The sequence below is a fragment of the Procambarus clarkii genome, chromosome 32 (assembly GCF_040958095.1).
Source record: "Procambarus clarkii isolate CNS0578487 chromosome 32, FALCON_Pclarkii_2.0, whole genome shotgun sequence".
NCBI classification, from domain to species: domain Eukaryota; kingdom Metazoa; phylum Arthropoda; class Malacostraca; order Decapoda; family Cambaridae; genus Procambarus; species Procambarus clarkii.
The window spans coordinates 33,025,256-33,045,478 of NC_091181.1; the positions used below are offsets into that span (position 1 = coordinate 33,025,256).

The window sequence follows — 20,223 nt, forward strand, 5'->3', positions numbered from 1 at the left end:
GAGTGTTGGATATTTTAAATAAATGTAAATTTTAGGTAAATTGTAAACTATATGAATTAATTAATAATAATAAATAATTATTAATGTTTTAGTTTAGTTCACTTATTGTGCACCCCATACCCATCCTGTGGGCGGTAGTGGAAAAGGTTACAGATACACATAATGGGCTCAGGGATTGAACCCCAAAATTCATATAGCTAAGCAAGTTACAGTCTTGATGAACTAGTTACAAAACTTAATGTATATTGTTACATCAACATCATAGGTGCGAGACCGACTACAAGTACAGTCTCCTCATCAAGATAACTTGCTTAGCTAAATGAATTGGGGTGTTTAGTCCCTGAGCCCATTATGTGCCTCTGTAACCCTTTCCACTACCGCCCACAAGATGGGTATTGGTTATCTTGAGATGATTTCGGGGCTTTAGTGTCCCCGCGGCCCGGTCCTCGACCAGGCCTCCACCCCCAGGAAGCAGCCCGTGACAGCTGACTAACACCCAAGTACCTACTTTACTGCTAGGTAACAGGGGCATAGGGTGAAAGAAACTCTGCCCATTGTTTCTCGCCGGCGCCCGGGATCGAACCCGGGACCACAGGATCACAAGTCCTGTGTGCTGTCCGCTCGGCCGACCGGCTCCCTAATTGGGTGCATAATAAATTACCTAAGCTAAACAAATAGTCTCATTTTCGTTGACGATACAAAAATCGGCAGGGAAATAAACACGGAAGACTGACTAATTAAGAATTACACTTTCGCGCTCCCGGCAAACATTAAAAAAAAACTCACATTATGTGCCCGGCGTTTTGGGCTTTTGAGCGGCAACACCGAAAAGTGTATACTCTTTTCACTGTCCTGACATTAATTCTCGAGCTACGTATTTCATTTTGGTAGCAATGTGTTTGCAATAAAATTCTTTAGAATATCATATGTATAAAATATCATTAAAGCATGAGCTATACCACCACGAAATAAAGAACTACGTAGATCACTCGCCGTGAGCACCAAACAGCGACAAAATGTTTCTACTCTTTTGATAGTTGTCAACTCCACACTTGTCCTACAGCATTAAATTTGGTATCACTGAACTCGCAATAAAATTCCCTACGCAGACATATGCCTATAAATGTAGAATCATGGTCGCGAGCCACCCGCAAGAGTGTGGGAAGTGGCCAAAGCTTAGCCAGTATCTCAGACGCGATGACACATGTGCGATGCAATGCTTTTAAAGTTTATACTTTTTTTATTTTTATAGCAATGTGTTCGCAATAGAATGTTCTATAATAACATAGGTATAAAAGGTCAACAAAGCGTAAGTTAGATTGGCGCCAAATATAAAACTACGCTGGTCCATATCCGTGAGCGTCAAACACCAACGAAATGTTGTTACTGTTGTCATGTTTGTCAAGTCTATACTTGTTGCACACTATTTTATTTTGGTTGGACAGTGATCGGAATAAAATTCCCTACACAGACATATGTATATAAAAAAAAAATCTGGAGAAGCCCTACCTATACTAACGCCCAAAGTCACCCAACTGTAACCCGTTTGGGACACTCATACACACCCGCTACACCCAAAAATTTTTTTATGAAGTTTCGAGTCTACTTACGGCAGTTTATGTGATACAGTGTTCATTCTGGTGTCAAAGTAGTCACAATAAATTAGACTATAAAAACTTAGACCAATTATGTGTACTTACCAAGGGAAAGATGTTTGTAGAACAATAAGTTGAGCATTTTTTCTCCACTCCACCTCCTTCAGGTCAACATTCCTGAAGTTGCTCAACAGATGTTTTATAGGTGGAGTGAAGTTGTTGCGGGTGGTTACTTCTTCGCCACCCAATACACCCTTTTCCGGTGGTAATTGGTGTTGCAGGGAATAACACAGAGTGCAACATTACAGGTCTTGCATCCTATGCCGGTCTCCTTCCTTTTACCGGACCTGGAGCACACGTGACATCTGCGTCGTTTGGGCAGTTTTGACAATTGTATGTTTCAGCTTGTAGTTCAGACGATTTTCTGAATCAACACTACGTCCCTGTCTTTTCTGAGGAGGTGGAAGACTTGAGTCAAATTCATCTGTCACAACCGTCTCGTCAAATGGCTGTGTACCTGACATCTCGTGTTCTGATACAGTTGAGGCTTCAGCTTGAGGTGTTGAAGTAAACAAAGGCCGCTTCACACCAGATGGTCCAGGTGTTGACACGGCGGCAGCATAGGCAGGACCTGTGTCTTCATTTAGGTCTGGAGCATGCACCAAGTGTGTAGATGTTGTAGCTGTTTGAGGCCATTCTTCCGTGTTCCATTTCAATAGGGACCAAATTGTCACTTCGTGAAACTGTAGTAATGTTAGCTTCCTGCGATCACTTGTGTTGTTTTTGTACAATACAAATGCATTATGCAAAGCCATTTGCAGAAAATAAAACGTTATCTTCTTGGTCCACTTGTGACATTTCCTTGTGAATTGGTAATATTTGACCATTTGATCGAAGTGGTCAACACCTTTCATGAAGCGATTGCCGCAAAGTTAAAATTACATTAATATTGCCCAGAGACATCTAATCAATTAATTGGCACAAGTGTTTATACAAATCTATTTACAAGATTATCTATCTTGCAGACAAAATTTAAGCGTTTTTTTTTTTATAAATTTCACCCAAAAGAATTTATTATATAAACAATGGTTTGCTTGATTATTCTTAAGAATACTCTCAACCTAACCCAATATATTTCCCAATAATATTGAATCTCTTCCTTCTCAGGTGCAGTTTAAGCTAATGTTTCAACTTATGACAACAATTACTCAGAAAATAAGTGCAAGTACTGCATAACGGCAACTTTTGCTATAAGAACTACTAGTAATGCCTTGTAACAGTCAGGTTATTATTAAGTCAGATCAGAAGTAACTTAAGGTTCAATTATCTATTTAATATGGTTAGAAAAAGGAAGCTGTTCATTAATTTCACATACAATAATAATTTATCTCAAAGCAGTCCATAAATTGCACACAATTTAAACTCTGTCTTTTGTTGCATTGTGTTAACTGTATATTTAATCCAACTATAAAAATGCAACAATGTTACGTGATTAACGCGTTTATATTTACATTAAGGTCTATAATATCCAGAAACTGCTATGCATGCAAGATGTCCCACTAGGATATAAAACAATCATATACTGTATACAGTACATATATTTAGAAGGAAATGGAATGAAGCTTATTGAATTGCTTTAATTTGTTTATAAATCTTATTTCTCACGAATTAATACAAATTTATGTTTCCCTGTGCTCTATGCACTAGAACTCCAACAATGAAGACATCTATGTATTAAAAAGGTAAAGAAGTTGTTTACACAAATTTATATTTCTTTATTAATAAAGATAATATAAAAGTTTATTCTAACAATACAAAAAATTTACTTAAAAGACAATGGTCAATGTTGTTTCCTTTCAAGAACAATAAATATGAATGATACTTATATTTTTTCATTAAAAAATCTCCTTTTGCTGAACCTAAAAATACCAATGAGTATTGTTCTGTTAGTGGCAATATTATATGATAAATACATGTGCTGTAATCTAAGGAAACAAAACAAATGTGATGAATGTCCCAATTTCAAATGTGCATAAAAAGATGCCACAATTTTTCATCATTATATTTACAATATACATTAGCCTTTGCACTCATTTTACCACTTAAATGCTTGCATCATCATGCACTAAATGAGATGTTATCACAATTGTGGTAGTGGCAACGATGTTGGAACCCTCCGCTGCTGCTGCTCTTCCCATTCTTGTTCATCGTGTTCTTCATGCTCTGAGCTTACTGGCTGGTGCTTAACCATGTAACGGTGAGCGATGTATGCAGGCACAGAAATAACAGCAGCTGCTGTTACTAATATCTTCACAAGCAAGCCCCACATGCCCAAGACATAAAACAGAAGAGCAAATCCCAGTTCATATCCAATGGCCTGCAAGAAATGTGAAAATTGTAATATCAATGTACAGCTTTCACTAAAAATATTATACTGTATAGGTACACTAGCAATTATTCTTGAATTTAACCACCATCCTTTAAATAATACTATTTTTCAATTTCTTTATTACAGTACTATTATCTGTACTGTTACTAGGAATGGCAATACTGTAGTGGAGACAAGATGACAGTGATAGTGGTAATGAACAAATCCCCCACTAAATAGCAGAAGGCCCGGAGAAGACTAGAATGAAAATAATGAAAATGTGCTTAAAAGTCATGAATAACATGGCAAGGGGAGCATTGGCTGACCACTTAATATCCTGATATTTTAATCATGGAAATAGATTGGGCAACAAAGGACCCCCATGGTAGGGTGGAAAGGTGTGAGCAAATTTAGTGAAGGGGACCAGGCAAAGAATGAGTTGTGAAGACAGTTCCTAAGAAAAGAGGAAGACTAAGGAAAATTCCAGAGATGTGTGTGATGTACTTGACAAGAGTTACCTGGTCTAAAAAAAAGAACCAGGGTGGAAACTAAGGGGATGAGAAGATGGACAATCAGAAGCAACACTAGAAAATACTGTGTAATAACTGCTAAAGTGCAGGCAGGTATAAAGATAACAGGACCACCTAAATGACCACAAAAGAAGTAGGGTCAGACCAGGTATCACCACAGCTAATGAAGGAGGCTGCAGAAGTACTATATTATTGGCTATCTAGGATCTTCAATAAGACAATACTGGAGAACTTGCAAAAGTGGTCCTTGTATTAAAAAAGGGGATAACAAAAAATATAGACCAGTGTTATTAACATACAATCCTAGTAAAATACTAGAAAAAATAACCAGGAGAATGTTGTAGCAACTGGAGAAGACAAACAAAGTACTGGAGGAACAATACGCGGTTTAGAGAAAAAAATCATGCACGAAAAACTTGACAGATCTCTAAGATAAGGTCACCAGAGTGCCAAGAGAATGAAGACTGCATTTTCCTATACTATTAGAAAGCATTTCATATTCTTTCCATAAAATGCATGCATAAAATGAAAAGGTAAGACAGAATAACCAGTAAGATACTGAACTAGGTAAGGGAGTACTGGACAAACAGGAAACAGATGGTCACAATTAGAGAGAAGTCGGGCCAAGATCTGTTTAACAATGCCATCAAATCACTTCCAAAATCTAGTGTATTATACAAAAGAGGTAAGATGATTAGTTCAGTATTCAAATACAAATTAATTAAAATTTACTACAGTACACAGAAACTTTAGCATGGGCAGTATTAATTCAAGAAACAAATGTACTTCAAGATTTTGCCCAATATTCCTTACGTGTTTGCTGGCCTGAAATCTCAAGCTTAATCTTGGTGGAAGAGTCTTAGGAATGCGAGAGTGTGGAGAACCAGAGCTGTTCTTGTGATACTCATAAACTGTCTCTGGACCCTTGAGGAACACTTTTGCCAGATAACCAACTGGGTCTTGCCTGGAGTAAACACTAACCATTTCCTTCCCATACTGTAATAAATGGAGATAGTGTTAAGGGATACAAATTTGACTACAAAAATAAATGAAATCTATCTAGGAAAATCAAGGAAACCTTTTTCTAGGTTCCTTGATTTTCTTCTTTATACTTCACTGCATATTTTAGAACATCTTCAGAAAAGGTAAACTATTCTCAGTTGCATCCTAAGCTTTACAAATAAATTACATTTTATATTGCACCAATGGCAGAACATTAAAGAGTTCATGTTTTGTGCTGAAAATGTAATAAATAATTATATACACATTATATATACTATATAAACTGCCCATATATATATTATATAAACTGTAACCTGCACTATAATTATATATTATATATATATATATATATACTGTAATAATTTTTTTTACCTGCAGCATTGGAGCCTCAAACTGCAGATCGCAAAAAGCACAACCTGCAGCTCTACCTACTAAGCCATCAGTACCCACAATAGAGTGGGATCCCAGAGACACTTATTTGCTATCCAACTGAAACTTTAGGCCTTCCCTGGGGTGCCACTTTGACATTTTAGTTGAAAAAAAAGGATAAGGGACATGCATGCTAAGATACTAGGCAAAGAAAGAATTCACTTAAAAATATAATCACTGGAGCACTAACTTGGGACAGAAGAACTTCCAATAATAACAGGTGGCCCCACTGTGCAATAAACACTATTAATGCATTTGATATCACAAATACAATTACTAAGAAATGTGTCAACGAATTACATGCAGACTTTTTTATGTAAGCCCATTGAGAACAATTAACAGCAGACTTTGTAAGTATGGCTCTACAAGGAAAAACGAATCAGGCTAACCCCCATCTCCTATGCATCATTTAACAGGGGAATATATAAGCAAACATGGTATCTGAAAAATTCACATACAGTGCTTCACAGATGGATCAGTAGACCAGCAGAGACAGGAATATGGAGCTGCAGTTAAGGTAGGAAATTCTATAGTTAGTTGGAGACTAACACGGGTGCTCAAATTTACAGAGATGCTAGCTATTCAAAAGACTTTGGAACATGCTCTTGCTGAACACTGACAACATCATCATCATACAGATTCAAGAACTGCCAAAGAAACCTTGCAACAAGTATACTTATATGACAACAATCATCTGACCACAAATGTTACAGCATTAATGCAAACACTCAGATACCAAAGTTGCCAAACTCTTTATAGAGTCGGTGCCAAGTCATGTACGAATACAAGGGAACGACACTGCAAAACTTGCAACTAAGAGTGAGTCTAGAACAGATTAAGAAAATTAAAGATACAGCATGCAGAAGATGGACAGTGACCATAATGCAGAAGCTGCAACATCAGGCTGTGCGGGTCGATACAAGAATTAACCAACTACTAACCACTTATTTTGATGAAAGGGTACAATAGAAAAACAGTAGTGCACTTACATGATATCAGGCTTGGATATCCATATGCATGGGAAATAGGTTTAAAGCTCCAGAAGAAGAGAGGAAATGTCAGCAATGGGCAGAAGTTGCCAACAGACCACTGGAACATTAACATTATAGTTACAAAGGAAATAAGATTTCAGCTCAGATTTTACAGAGAGAAGGAAGTCAAACACACTAGACATAATCTTACTGAAGCAAATGTATGAGACATAAATACTCATCCACTGCCTAAGACAGAAAAGAGTAACACTTAACGGGCTATCTAAAGGCTTGGGGCCTGTACAGGAATATCACTGAAGAAAAAAAAAAAAAAAAAAAAAAAAAAAAAAAAAAAAAAAAAAAAAAAAAAAAAAAAAAACTGCAGTATGAATACAAACTTACTTTGGAATTAATGAGTGCAGCAAGAGAGTATAACCAGCGTACAAGGAAGGGGATTTCAAAGGTGCAGATTGGTCTTAAATCTGGATCTCCTTCATATTTTAAATCACGTCTCCGGAGCCCTGACATCAATTGGTAACGACCTGAAATGTGAGTCAAAACCTTGATAAAGTAAGTTAAATCAGGAATGGTAAGAAATTGTACAAGCAAGATTAAAAAATCACAAATCCTCATATATGTACAGTTTAAACTAGATTAGGTTTGTGGGATCAAATTATTCTTTGTCCGTTACTTGAATGGGAATTAAACTGAGTAAAAGTTTACCCGAATCATTAATATTTTGCCAAATAGGATTGCTACCCAAAATAACATGGTAAGGCCAGGCCAGACTTCACTAACGTATCTAGTTAAATCCTGCTAAATATAGACCTATGGTGAAAACTTGAAGCAAAACTGTCACTAGACGGAGTAAGTCAAACCTCAACATGAACATAGTAACCCTCAGTCATAGACATACACCAACCAGATATGTTTTGATTCCAGCTAATAGAAGGGAGCACTCTTTGGTTTTTATGGCAGACACATCTTGCAACACAAACAATATTATGAATTGTTAAACATTAACAATTAAAAAACAATTTAACAAAGCATTAAAAAATAAAAGTGTCCAGCTCTCTCTGTAAATATGTATTAAAATTAGGACAGAGGGAAATTTTTGGATGTAATCTATATCTTTTCTCAAGGTACTGTATACAATGTTGTGAACAAGATTCTAGGAGTTTGAGTTTATAATCCTGAAAGAGCACCCCACTTAGTGTGCATCGTTAGATGTGATTGGCTTCCCAGGGACGTCAAAGTTTCAGAAGAACGCTCAATTATCCCGATTTCTGGGAACAGTGGGCAGGGTTCCATGGAATCATTATCCCCACTCTTAGGTGTTATATACTGTAGGTCATAATGGCTTGGTGCTTTCCCCTGATAATTCTTTTCTCTATCCCCACTCTAGACATCACAAGGTCTGTGTTTATGTGAATTAATGAGATTAGTTAATTTTGCTTCCTGAATTAATAAAAATTTAAAATTTGGTTTTAAATACATTTACACACACAATGAGTCTTTCCTTCACCTTCAATGTTTTTATCATATTTCTTTTTAAAAGTTGTGGATGGAATTGGCTACAACAACCTCTTCCTTCAATGCATCCCACTTGCCTACCACCCATACAGGGAAGGAGACCTTCTTTACATCTCTCCGACTGGATTGCATATCCAGCTTCCACCGATGTCCCATTGTCCTACCTCTTTTTAATTTGAATAGACTTTCTTTATCCACTCTCTATTCCCCACCTCAATATTTTGCATTTACTGTACAGTATTCATAATGTCCTCTGTTTCTTCTCTACTCTATGGTTGTGAGGGTGAGTTTTCTTAACCTGTCCTCATAACTGAGACCTCTTAATTCTAGTACTAATCTAGTTGCAAACCTGTACTTTCTAAAGTTTGTTTAGGCTTTACAAGGAGTGGATTAAATGCCGAAGCTCAATACTCAAGTAATTGTGTTACATAGGCAGTGTGTATGGACATGAAAGCCTTCTTGTTTACGTTCTTAAACAACATTTTTTATGCTTGCTAACTTTCCATATACTACTGATGTTATCCTGTTCACATGAGCTTCTGGTATTAATGTTAGGATTTTTCTCTTGTTGTTTCTTGTAACTGCCTTACATAGTAGCTAAATACAGGTCTCTAGCCCCCAAGCCGGGCTTGGGGAGTAGAAAAACTCCTGAAACCCACTCCAGGTATCTCCTTTACCCATTTTCATTACTCTGTACTTATTTGGAATGAATTCCAAAAGTTACTTATCTAACCCCTCCTGAAGTTTGTTAAGACCTTTCTGCAGTACACTACATTCATCTTCAGTTCTTGCTCTCATTAAGTTTGCATCATTAACAGACATGTATGGAGCTCACTCGCTCTGTAAGGACATTAACACTTTCGCGTTCCACAGACTGAATAATTCGTCATTTATTTTTCTACTGAATGTGTTCCAACGACGCAATACTGCGTCACTCATTACAATATTTTTTAAAAATTTAAATTTTATCAGATCAATCTGGTAGTGGTTTTAAAATAAGCGCCTTTAGATTGCACACAATTTGATACCAAAATCAAAGATATAACATGAAACTTGATGTCCAAACACTTGAAATATTATAAATAGGTCTATGGTCTGAATATTAAAATATTTGTTAAAGTTCTATTTATTGTCCTATTATCTTGGGACTTGTTTTAAAATGTGCGCCTTTTTATTGCGAACAATTTGATACCAAAATGAAAGATGTAACACAAATATTTATGTCAGAACACTGGAAAGATATAAATAAATTTGTGATGATTAGCGTCCAGAATTAAAATATTTGTTAAAAATCCAGTTATTGCTCTATTATTCTGGGACTAGTTTTAAAATAATCGCCTTTTTATTGCGAACAATTTGATACCAAAACGAGCGACGTAGCACGAAATTTGATGTTATCAAATTGAACGAGTTGAACATTAGGTTGCAATGTACAAAATGGTGCTCGTTCATGGGTAACTTTAGGCTTTTCTGCGGGGAGGCACTCCAGCCTTTTGTACATTTTATTCATACACATCTGTAGGGAATTTAATTGCGAACACAATGATACCAAAATGAGCGACGTAGCACGAGAATTAAGGTAAAAAAATGGAACGAGAATGCACATGTTACTGATTTTGTGCGTTTTTGCCGACTTTACGCTTTGCTGTTGGGAGTCACGCTAGGCTTTTGGACATTATATTTATACACACCTGTAGAGAATTTAATTGCGAACACAATGATACCAGAATGAGCGACGTAGCGCGAGAATTAAGGTGAGAAAACTGGAACGAGTATACACATTTGAGTGTCACCGCGCGCTTACCCGCACGGAGGGGCCACGATCCCCCTGTCAACCGCGAGTTTCCACGGAGCGCGAAAGTGTTAATATAATTTAAAAGCAGCGATAGTCCTAGGACAGAGCTCTGTGGAACATCACCAATTTGTTAAAAACAAATTCTCATGTCTGAAACTGCATGGATTGAGGGGCAACACCACACAATGTGTACTCCTTTTAAGTTTTTAAATGCTTTTAATTTGCCTATTATTTGCATTTGAGGCTGTTCCTTAAATTTTTTGGGCACGTTTAATGTGGACATAAATCTTAATTTGTATTGCAAAGGGCATGCACTGAGACGTGCATCTGTGTGTGATGTACATCCCATACCTATGGAAGCCAATGGTAAAAACTATCTTCTCATGACTAAGCACTCAAGTTACTCACATACATACAATTTTATATAATTGTCCATTTCATGAGCAAAATATATACATGTGCCAGTTGTATGCCCTGGAGGGCAAATATGATGTAGGTAACTTTTCTGAATTTTTTATTTTCACAATTTTTTTCAACTTTACTGCTAAACAGTTTGAAACTCACCATAATTAGAAAGAACAGGACCCTTTGGAGAGTTGGCATAATGAGGAGATGCATGGTCATCTGAAGTCTTAAACTGATTAGGTTGGTAAAAGGAATCCAAGTGATTAGTGCCATGATATCCTGGTTCGAGGTCACTGGTCATCTGTCCATATTCTAGAGGCAATAGTATCTGAAAACAATATATTGGGTAATATTATTTTATGGAACATGAAAGCTAAAATTATTGACTAGTTATAGTGAGGTGATGAATTTTTAGAGCAAAACAAAAGAGCAAAGATTTTAATTGCTGGAATGGATGTTCAAGCAAAAGAGCAAAGATTTTAATTGCATGGAATGGATATTAATGACACTGGTCTATAGTTTGTGCTTTGTGTATTTTTGTCACTTCATTTCAGAGTTGCCTAATAAACTAAATTGCAATGCAGACGACGAGTCACAATAACGTGGCTGAAGATATGAAGACTAAACGACACACCAGAAGACGAGGAGACGACGCCATTTCGGTCCCTCCTGGACCATTATCAAGTCGACTGTCTTGATACAATAGACTTGATAATGGTCCAGGATGGATCGAATCATCGTCGTCTCCTCATCTTCTGGTATCTGGTTTAGTCTTCACAACCAAATCCCAATTTTTTTAGTAATTTAACTAATGGATTAATAGTTATGGACTGTTTAATAAACATATGAAAACAATTTTTTGCAAAGATACATGAAAATAAACTGGACTGATAAATATATTATAACAAATATTAAAAAGTACAAAAATGTGAACAAAAACCAAAGTGACAACCACTCCTAACCTAAACATGTACATATATTATTCCTCAACTCTGCCTAACATAGGCAAAACTAAGTCTGAATAAAATAAGTACAGTATAAATGTCATCAACATGCAGTAATATGTTAATTTCACCAAGTGTAGAATTTCCTTTGTAGAATATCAGAAAAATATACAAATATGCTCTGGCTATTAGACAAAGGAAATGATGCCTACTGTTATATATAGATATTATATACCTAATAATATACAAGAAACACACAGTATTTACATTGAAAATCCCCGAAAGTTGTCTCTGCGCAGTTTCCAAATGAATAACCGTCTTCCTGATGTCATCACTCGATATTTCATCTTCTGTTGGAGATGATGAATCAAAGATGTATTTGATGACACTTGACAACCAGCTCTCTTTTTTCACCTTGTCATTTCCATCATCACTAACTCCAGCTGCACAGGCTCTGAAGTGTTGCTGTTGTTCCCTAATTACTGCCTCGTGTGCCCGTCGTATATGCTTTAGTAATGATTCCACCTGTCAATAAAGGAACATGTCACGTAAAATCAGGACTATAACTCATAATTCTACGAATATATTGGCATCCCATCAAGTTTGTAAATTTTGTATTGGTTTTTCACTCTGCAAAAACCTAACAAAACTAACAGGTAATATGCAAAAACATTATTGGGCAAGTGCCAAAATACATGAAAGTGCTTCAAGAGAACACATGTGATATGAAATGGTCATAATAAATACAGTATAGAAATACAATTGTTTCTTACCGTAGCAATATTGTCCGCACTAAACATAGGATGATATGAATGACTAGGGCCTTCCATCTCCATAATATGCCCTCGAGCAACAGATGCAAGAGAGCGTGCTGGGAACTGATCATTGTGGATTCCAGCAAATCCTCCGTGATGTCCTAAGGAGTGAGACGCTCCACCAAGTAAGGAGCGGTGCATGAAGTGTGGATCCTCAAGGGCTTCCTCAATTTCACGAATAAGGCAACCAAGGTTGATCTGAGAAAAAACCTGCCAAAGTAAATGCACATTTAAATTCTAAAAGAACAACAGGGGTCACAAGAGAATTTAAAGAATAAGTGAGCCCTTGGCTTATATATTGAATAAATCATAAATCAAGCAAAGTAGCAGAATCGTGAAGAGTTGCAAATCTTTAATTCCTGCATTGGTCACTCTATTAACATGACAACCAGCTGGTGTGCAAGAAAAAATATATTCTGAAAATGTTTGTTTTGTTTTAATAGTTAAAAGGTGTTCTATTCCAGCATATTCAAGGCAGTTGATAGTGGAAACATTCTGATGTTACATACCTTACCTTAAACAAAGCTTCTGATACTGTGCTTCACAAAAACTAATTGAAAAAGTGGAGGCTCGTGGTATTGGGGGGTGCTATCTTAAGTTGAAAGGTTATATCAAAGGAAATAAAGAGTTCAAATAAATAGAGTTAAATCAGTGAGATATTGTTTTAAGTGGAATACCCCAGGCACTATCCTGCCATTAGATAGCTTAGATTATTAGCTACATTTGGGGCTTTATTTGAAAGAAATCAGTCATCTAAGAGTATTTTTCAAGCAGCATTGACTGCCCCCCAAAAATGGCAATACTTAATGACAAGTTGCCAACTAGCATTTTTGTCATTAAACCTAAAATCTAATCAGATTAGTGTATCTTCCCTTGAATGGGCTATATAGAATGAGGCCAATTCATCAGGCAACTTCTTACCACTCCCTCCAGAAAAAAGAAAAGGAAATAAACTTTTTACATCCACTGAAATGCATATAAAGGTTTGAGACCTTACCACAAACCTTACCACAAAAGGTCAAACCTAAAGCACATTTAAGTACAAATCCATAACCCATCATTTATCACATCTATATTAAACAAAACAAATGACAGAAAATTGATTTGTAATGAATTTAAAACCAAAGAAGATCATTATTCATCATAATTCAAGATCATTATAAGATCATTATTCAAACCAAACATGCAAAATGATAAAGAACAAGAAGATTAAGAAGAGTCGATCAAGTAAGCAAGTAGGAGGATTTAAGCGACTGATTATGGTGGTCAAAGCAAGCCCATTACACCAGGATTTGCACTATCACCACTTTTGATAACACCCATTTATATTTGAATCTAATACATCAAGTGTACAAACAATTATGTTCAACAATTTGTTACATTTGCACAAAGTTGCAATACAAATTTGTTCATATGTAAAACAACCAACCAAATAAAATAAAATACAGTATGACAAGACATAGCTGATCAATTCACATAAAATGTTTATACACTACTAACCTTTGTAACTCTAAAAAGAATCTGAGCATTCTTAGGAGCTGACAAGTCCAAACGAAACAATCGACACATGAGGTGGTTGAAAAGTAAAGTGTAGAACAGGAGATTCTCAGCAATGAAACCCTGCCACCTTCCTTCCACAGAACGTTGTGATTCATAGTCACTACAGCCTTGCGTTGGACTTCTAAAAAAAATAAGAATACATGTGTACCGGCAAATTAAATAATGATACTGGATATCAAATGTTATGAGCTCTCTCTTTTACTCTGTTCCAAAATAATAAGGAAACTAACCTATTAATTGGTGAATAGTCTGTGTATCTCCATGGCTGTACATAGGACAGCCAAGTTTCAAGTACCAGTCTAAAGGAGGAATCCAAGGGCCAATGGCTGAAGGTATGACGAAGGAACTGGTAGAGGCTCTTCCGATACATGCTCCACAGATTCCTAAAAGAAAGGGTACAACTAAAGGGAACACAAATATTACAATTTAAGCCAAAAATATCTTGATAATGTGCTTACCTAACTGGAACAAGTTCCAGTTCTCAAGCTTCAACTCCCAATTATTGTACCTGATGCTTTTGCAGTTCTCAGCATCCTATAGCTTTGCATCTTATACTGCATCCTATAGCAGCTAGGTCAAACCCACCAACTTTTACAGATGGCCTTCGCCTGATGCCCAGAAGTTTGAACTACTACTTGTCTCGCCACCCAAAACAAGGTGGAACCAAACAAAACACACATTCCTCAGAAAAGTGGTCACCTAAGTTTCTTCAAACTGTTGTTTGTTTTATAGTATTTATGCAGTCAGAATATCTTGTGGGAGTTTTTCAAAGTTTTGGATTTATCTTTGATCCCCAAGCTACCCCTCACTTCATAGACAGCCAGATTCTAATTCTGGATCCTGGTAATTCGGGGTATCAGAAGCCTGGTGCAATTCTTAAGTGCTGATAATCCTCCAGTTATTTAGCACTTCAGCCTAAACCTTGTTGTCTTTCCTAACCTAATCCATATCTGGCAAATTCATGACAAATGAAATATAAAGTTGTAAAATTTGAGTTCAACAAATAAAATGGAATTTTAAACTATCAGTTAAGATAAATGCAAATCTGGAAGAGCTTCAGCTCTCTTATAATACAAGTTTGAATGAAGTCTTTGGTTAAGATTGCATTGAAATGAGAAAATCAACTGCGCCCGAGATGACTTGAATCCGCGATCGAGAGACTCCCAGCCTCTGATGCTAACAACTGGACCACCTTGACTTGATTAAGTTATACAACCAGATTTCTATTGAAATTACAGGATGTCTGGAGGCCTCTACTGAAGTAAATCCAAATTTTACATATAATCCCCAAGCACTCGAGTGTGGGCAACATAGTTCATCTACCATACGCACCAACTTTGGGGAAACAGAAAAATCACACTAATGTGATATATATTAATGAGAAACTGATACACAGTATATCAATACTGTATTACAGTGTTAGCTTCAGCTGCTGGGAGTCTCTCGGTTGTGGGTTCGAGTCACCTCAGTGTTCCAGTTGATTTGTTCATTCATATTTATCATGTTAGTGTGATTTCCCTGTGTATTATATAGGGATGTAGTCCTGAAAGTGTCAAACTCATTAAGGATGTGTTATGGTTTAGTACTAATGTGAAGACAACTTAGCTTACTTGCGCAAGTCATCCAGAGGCGATGGTTGTGCGGACTTTCCACTATTAGCAAAGAAATGAAGATGCTTAATAAGCATCCTCACCACTCTCACGTGATCACTTGATGGCACAAACACCTCCTGAGATTTAATAACAAAGATTACTAAGGAGTGATGGAGAGGAAAAAATAAATGATAATGACTACATATAAAAGCTCTGAGACAAACATTACAAATAAAAAATGTCACAGTTGAAATGCAAGAATATCTGAAATATACAGCATCTAGAAAACTTTAGATTTTACTAGCTCAACCATAATGGTTGAACCTCATAATAACTACTGGATCAAAATAATAATTAACATTTTACATGAAGGCATGATTATAAAAAATGTCAATAGGTTCATCATAAATATGTTGTAGCAAATTATTCATATTTACATTATTTCATATGAAGACAAATTTGATAGGAATATAAACGGCACGTGTTATTTTTAGGTTGAGAGATGTTAATGTTAAAAACACAGTAGATGATAGGAGTTGAAGCTAGAGTATACAGAATCGGTATACTGTACATGTCTTGCAAGTCAAGCCAACATTTGTATTCACCGACAAACATGAATTACTCACAATATACATTTATAATGGTTAGAACAATTGAAATGTAAGCTGAATGGCTACCTTATTTGATTGAAATAAAGAGAAGGAAATTTACACACACAAAACACTGAATTTATGTGATTAGTAGTGCATGTCTATCCTAAAGCAGGTCAAGAGTCATTCTGAAGCTGGTGCATTGTTTACGAAGTCTGGGAAATATCATGAGCAACTTTTTCATGGTTATTTGAAAATAAAATGAATTTAAAATATTAGATTTGCTGTGATGAAGAATGTCAAAGAATCTGTTACTTATAAATCATAATTTACTATTTACTTCTGTTACCAGGAAAATATATTAATCTTTAAAAAAAAAAAAAGAGGTAATATGTAGTGTTAACACACAGAGATCACACTAACGTGATGCATCAAATGAACAAATCCACAAGGGCAAGTGACGAGGATTCGAACCTGCGTCTGGGACCATCCCAGACACTCCCTAAGGGCGGAGAGGGAGAACGGCCTATTGACATAACTCAGGTGCAGGGGGGAAGGGGTTGTGAAAAAACCTGGCTTGTGCCTCGGAGAGGCTACAGGATCCAGTAAGTTCAGTAGAACTTCGGTTTCAACCCTTTTAACCCTGTCGTAGCTCAGTCGATTAAGGCAGTGTCTGGGATGCTCCCAGACGCAGGTTCGAATCCTCGTCACTGCCCTTGTGGATTTGTTCATGTAGTGTTAAACTTTTCATTTTTTCTTCTTCCATATGTTTTCCCTATACAAAGACTTCCCATCTTAGGCCAATCAAGAGTTTTTTCATCCACATTTTGTTCTGGAGGCACTACAAGCAAAATATTTCAATTATGATTACCCAACTATTTGGTCACAATATCATACACTAGACAATTAAATGTTTAAAGAAGTAACTTATAAAGTCTAGCCAGAAAATTATATTACCCAGTTTCAATGCTAAAAACAACGTAAGCAAAGTTCAGGCTCCCATACAAGCACTCAACCAACTGGCGAGTCATCCGGGGCCGATCCAACACCAGATGGGAACAAAGCAGTAATTTGGGATTTGGATAATCCTAAATTGGGACTAGCTGAGTCTGAGCCTGTGATGGACCTAAATGGGACCAACCCAACACTAGACAGAGACAACACAGCAGGCAGAGCAGAGTAGCAAACAGCAGGGAAAGTAACCTAACCAAGAATCCTAAATCAGTTCCAACAAAGTTCATGCCCAGAACAGAACAACCGAGACTTTCTCCAGTTCTCAAGAAACCCAAACCCAGTAAGCTAGGGAAGATCTAGATCCATGGCTTGCAGAGACACAGACTAGCTAGGAGCCCAAGCCAGTCAGTCATCAGGATAGACTAATATACCAACCCTCAAGAGATGCAACTGGTGCACAAACACCTGAGCTAACTTTATAAACGTCCGAGGAGGAAATTCAAGATGAAGGGCAGAACCTTGTGACTCATATGTAGAGCTATCTCTGTGGGACTAGCTAGCTACAGGGAGCCATCATTTAACCCCACCAGAAACTCAGACCCAAACTGCTTTAATTTTATGTTTGCAAAAGCAACTTAAAAGTTTTAAATACCATTTAGAGGCTGAAAGGTGTCAAAACAAATATAGAAAAAAAAGGAGGCATGTCTGAAGCCCTGGATGCAGCCAAAGTATACTGATGAAGGAACACTTTACTGCATGAACTGCATTTACAGACGAGCCACAACAATCATTAGAACACATTTGCTTATTCAGGAAGAAACTAAAGACCTGAACTGAAGCAACGGAATGGAATTGGATGTAGCATCAACCTGAGTATTGAAGAACTGTGCAGCCAAACTCAGCTACCTACTGTGGGCTATATTCCAGACATCTTTCAATGTAGGCAAATTGGTAGTTTAATAGGAAATTTGCAATGTTTTTTATTTATATAAAAAATAGTGATAAGAGAGGATTTCTTAAACTACAGACTGGAATTCCTGACCAGTGTAGTAACAAAGATACCAGAAAGAGAGATAAAGTTTGCACGTTTAAGCCACCAGAAGAGTAATATCATGATATCCTATAAACAGTTTGAATTCATCCCTGCACATAATACAAGAGACAGACACGGACAAAATAGTCCTAACTTGAAATGAAAACAAGCTTCTGACAGGATCCCACATAAAAGACACTACTTTGGAAACTTGAAATATAGACCTTAATACTACTGGAGTGCATGAAACTTCGTATCAGATTAAGATATGTAAAATAGGAAGATTGCCACATTGAAAGGGAAGCAACTTAAGGAGTAATACAGAAATCAGTGCTAGCCATTAGACGATGTAAAATTTCACGAGCAAATGAAGGCTCTTTAGTACAACCTGGACACATTGAGAATCTCTAATGAACAGTGGAAGCTGAAATCTAATGCAAAATAATAATATACAATAAAGTGGGGAAGTAGTCATACGCCCAATGTTACTTAAATCATGTAACAAAACTAATGAAATCTTTACAAACTAAGGAACCTTGAAATAATTGTTACAAGCAATGTCACAAATTTCAAAGTGCAAGAGTTCTATGCAATGCTGGCAAGTCTCCAGGTAGAATTTCAATACACTGAGTGATTATGTTTTTATCACCGTACAGTAATTATGCGAGGCCAAAATTAGAACATGTAACAAGTGTGGTGCCCACATTGGAAAAAACATATAGCTAAACTAAAGAGTTCAAATGCTTGAAAAAATTTGTATCCCAGAACTCGGTTGACTTACGAGAGATTAGACTGCCTACAGCTACTTGAACTGGAAGATAAAATGCGGGAACACATCATCTCACACAAGATTGCAGCTGGAGAAAATTGATAAAAAAGATCTCTCAATTCTTGCCCCAAACAGACCAAGATGATACAGGAATAAAACAGATTAAGAAACACCAAAAATAGTAACACCATAACTGTTTTTACATTAATAGTAGCATGAGGGAAGCGGAGGATGGACCATATTCAGGAGAAAGTAACATATACCAAAAATACAACTACCTTTAATACAGCATGTCATAACATTTATAAAGACAGAGCACCATAACCATAATTATTGTCCTGTAACTAAAACCAAATAATTAGGTAATTACAACACACACAAGAACAGGCCATAGTTTACAGAAACTCTTATGGGGAAGAACAAAAATCATAACTACTAATAAAGAAAATACAAGAGTATGTATTTCTATATTTGGTACTGCTTGCTTCTCTGTCAATAAAATAATTTCGAGTCATAAATTAATTTGTTTTCCAAATGATGGAGCTTCTTTGCTTCAGTCATGCTAGAAAGTATGGTTCCACACTAATGTGGACAGTGCTGGCTGCTAATGAGATTTAAACTAAATTCCAAAGTGTAACAATATTCCCAACAAATTGCCACCAGACACTCGATAGATTGAAAAATACAACCAAAGGCATGTATCACTTTTTGTGTCAAACTGTGGTTACATCCCCCTAACAAGAAGAATGGACTGACTTGGCAACACTTTTCTGCCTCTGCATTTTGCTTGAAAAATGTTTAACTTGGAGAGGTTTCATTTCCAAAATATAAATTTGAGTGCTTAATTTTTCCAATTTACGTTTCTCTAGCTGTACAGTACTCGCAATGCATTATTTTTATTTTTGTTTAGAATAGGTCATAGCAAAAATAAAATTACCGACTCAACAGTGCATAATATTAGAAAAGAAAAACATTTGAGTTCAAAGTAAGATTCCAAATACAATTAATGAACGACTGGAGATCTAAGTTATCAGAGAAACTAGAATGAAAGTCACCCCATTCCATTAGATGACTTGTGGATTGGAATAAGACAGCATAGTAATCAAATCATGCAATAGGGCTAGACATGTATAAACTCAAGAAAGGGCAAGAGTGCAAGTATTGTGGCCATACTTGAGGGTAAGGTGTTTGATGGTCTGCTAGACGCTCTTGACCTATATCTTGCCCTGCCAGGCCATTCGCATTTTTACCCAACTGCACTTTTAGGCGTACTCTAGTATTAACATTCTACTCTCCCATTTGAATATGCTTATTGCAGCAATTCCATCCGTTTTCAGA

General features: G+C 36.5%; 1 protein-coding gene across 3 annotated transcripts in view; it reads right to left on the reverse strand.

Annotated features, from left to right (window-relative positions):
• Positions 1–3,355: 3,355 nt before the first annotated feature.
• Positions 3,356–20,223, reverse strand: part of LOC123759388 (sphingomyelin phosphodiesterase 4) — a 33,532-nt gene continuing 16,664 nt past the window's right edge. For all 3 annotated transcript variants that reach the window (XM_069335190.1, XM_045744368.2, XM_069335189.1), the window contains 9 exons: positions 15,558–15,676; positions 14,178–14,330; positions 13,888–14,068; positions 12,346–12,597; positions 11,840–12,097; positions 10,788–10,956; positions 7,298–7,437; positions 5,307–5,489; positions 3,356–3,972 (listed from right to left, as the gene is read on the reverse strand). In XM_069335190.1, the coding sequence (XP_069191291.1) occupies positions 3,736–3,972; positions 5,307–5,489; positions 7,298–7,437; positions 10,788–10,956; positions 11,840–12,097; positions 12,346–12,597; positions 13,888–14,068; positions 14,178–14,330; positions 15,558–15,676 (1,692 nt within the window). In that variant the 3' untranslated portion in view covers positions 3,356–3,735. The remainder of the gene's footprint in view (positions 3,973–5,306; positions 5,490–7,297; positions 7,438–10,787; positions 10,957–11,839; positions 12,098–12,345; positions 12,598–13,887; positions 14,069–14,177; positions 14,331–15,557; positions 15,677–20,223) is intronic.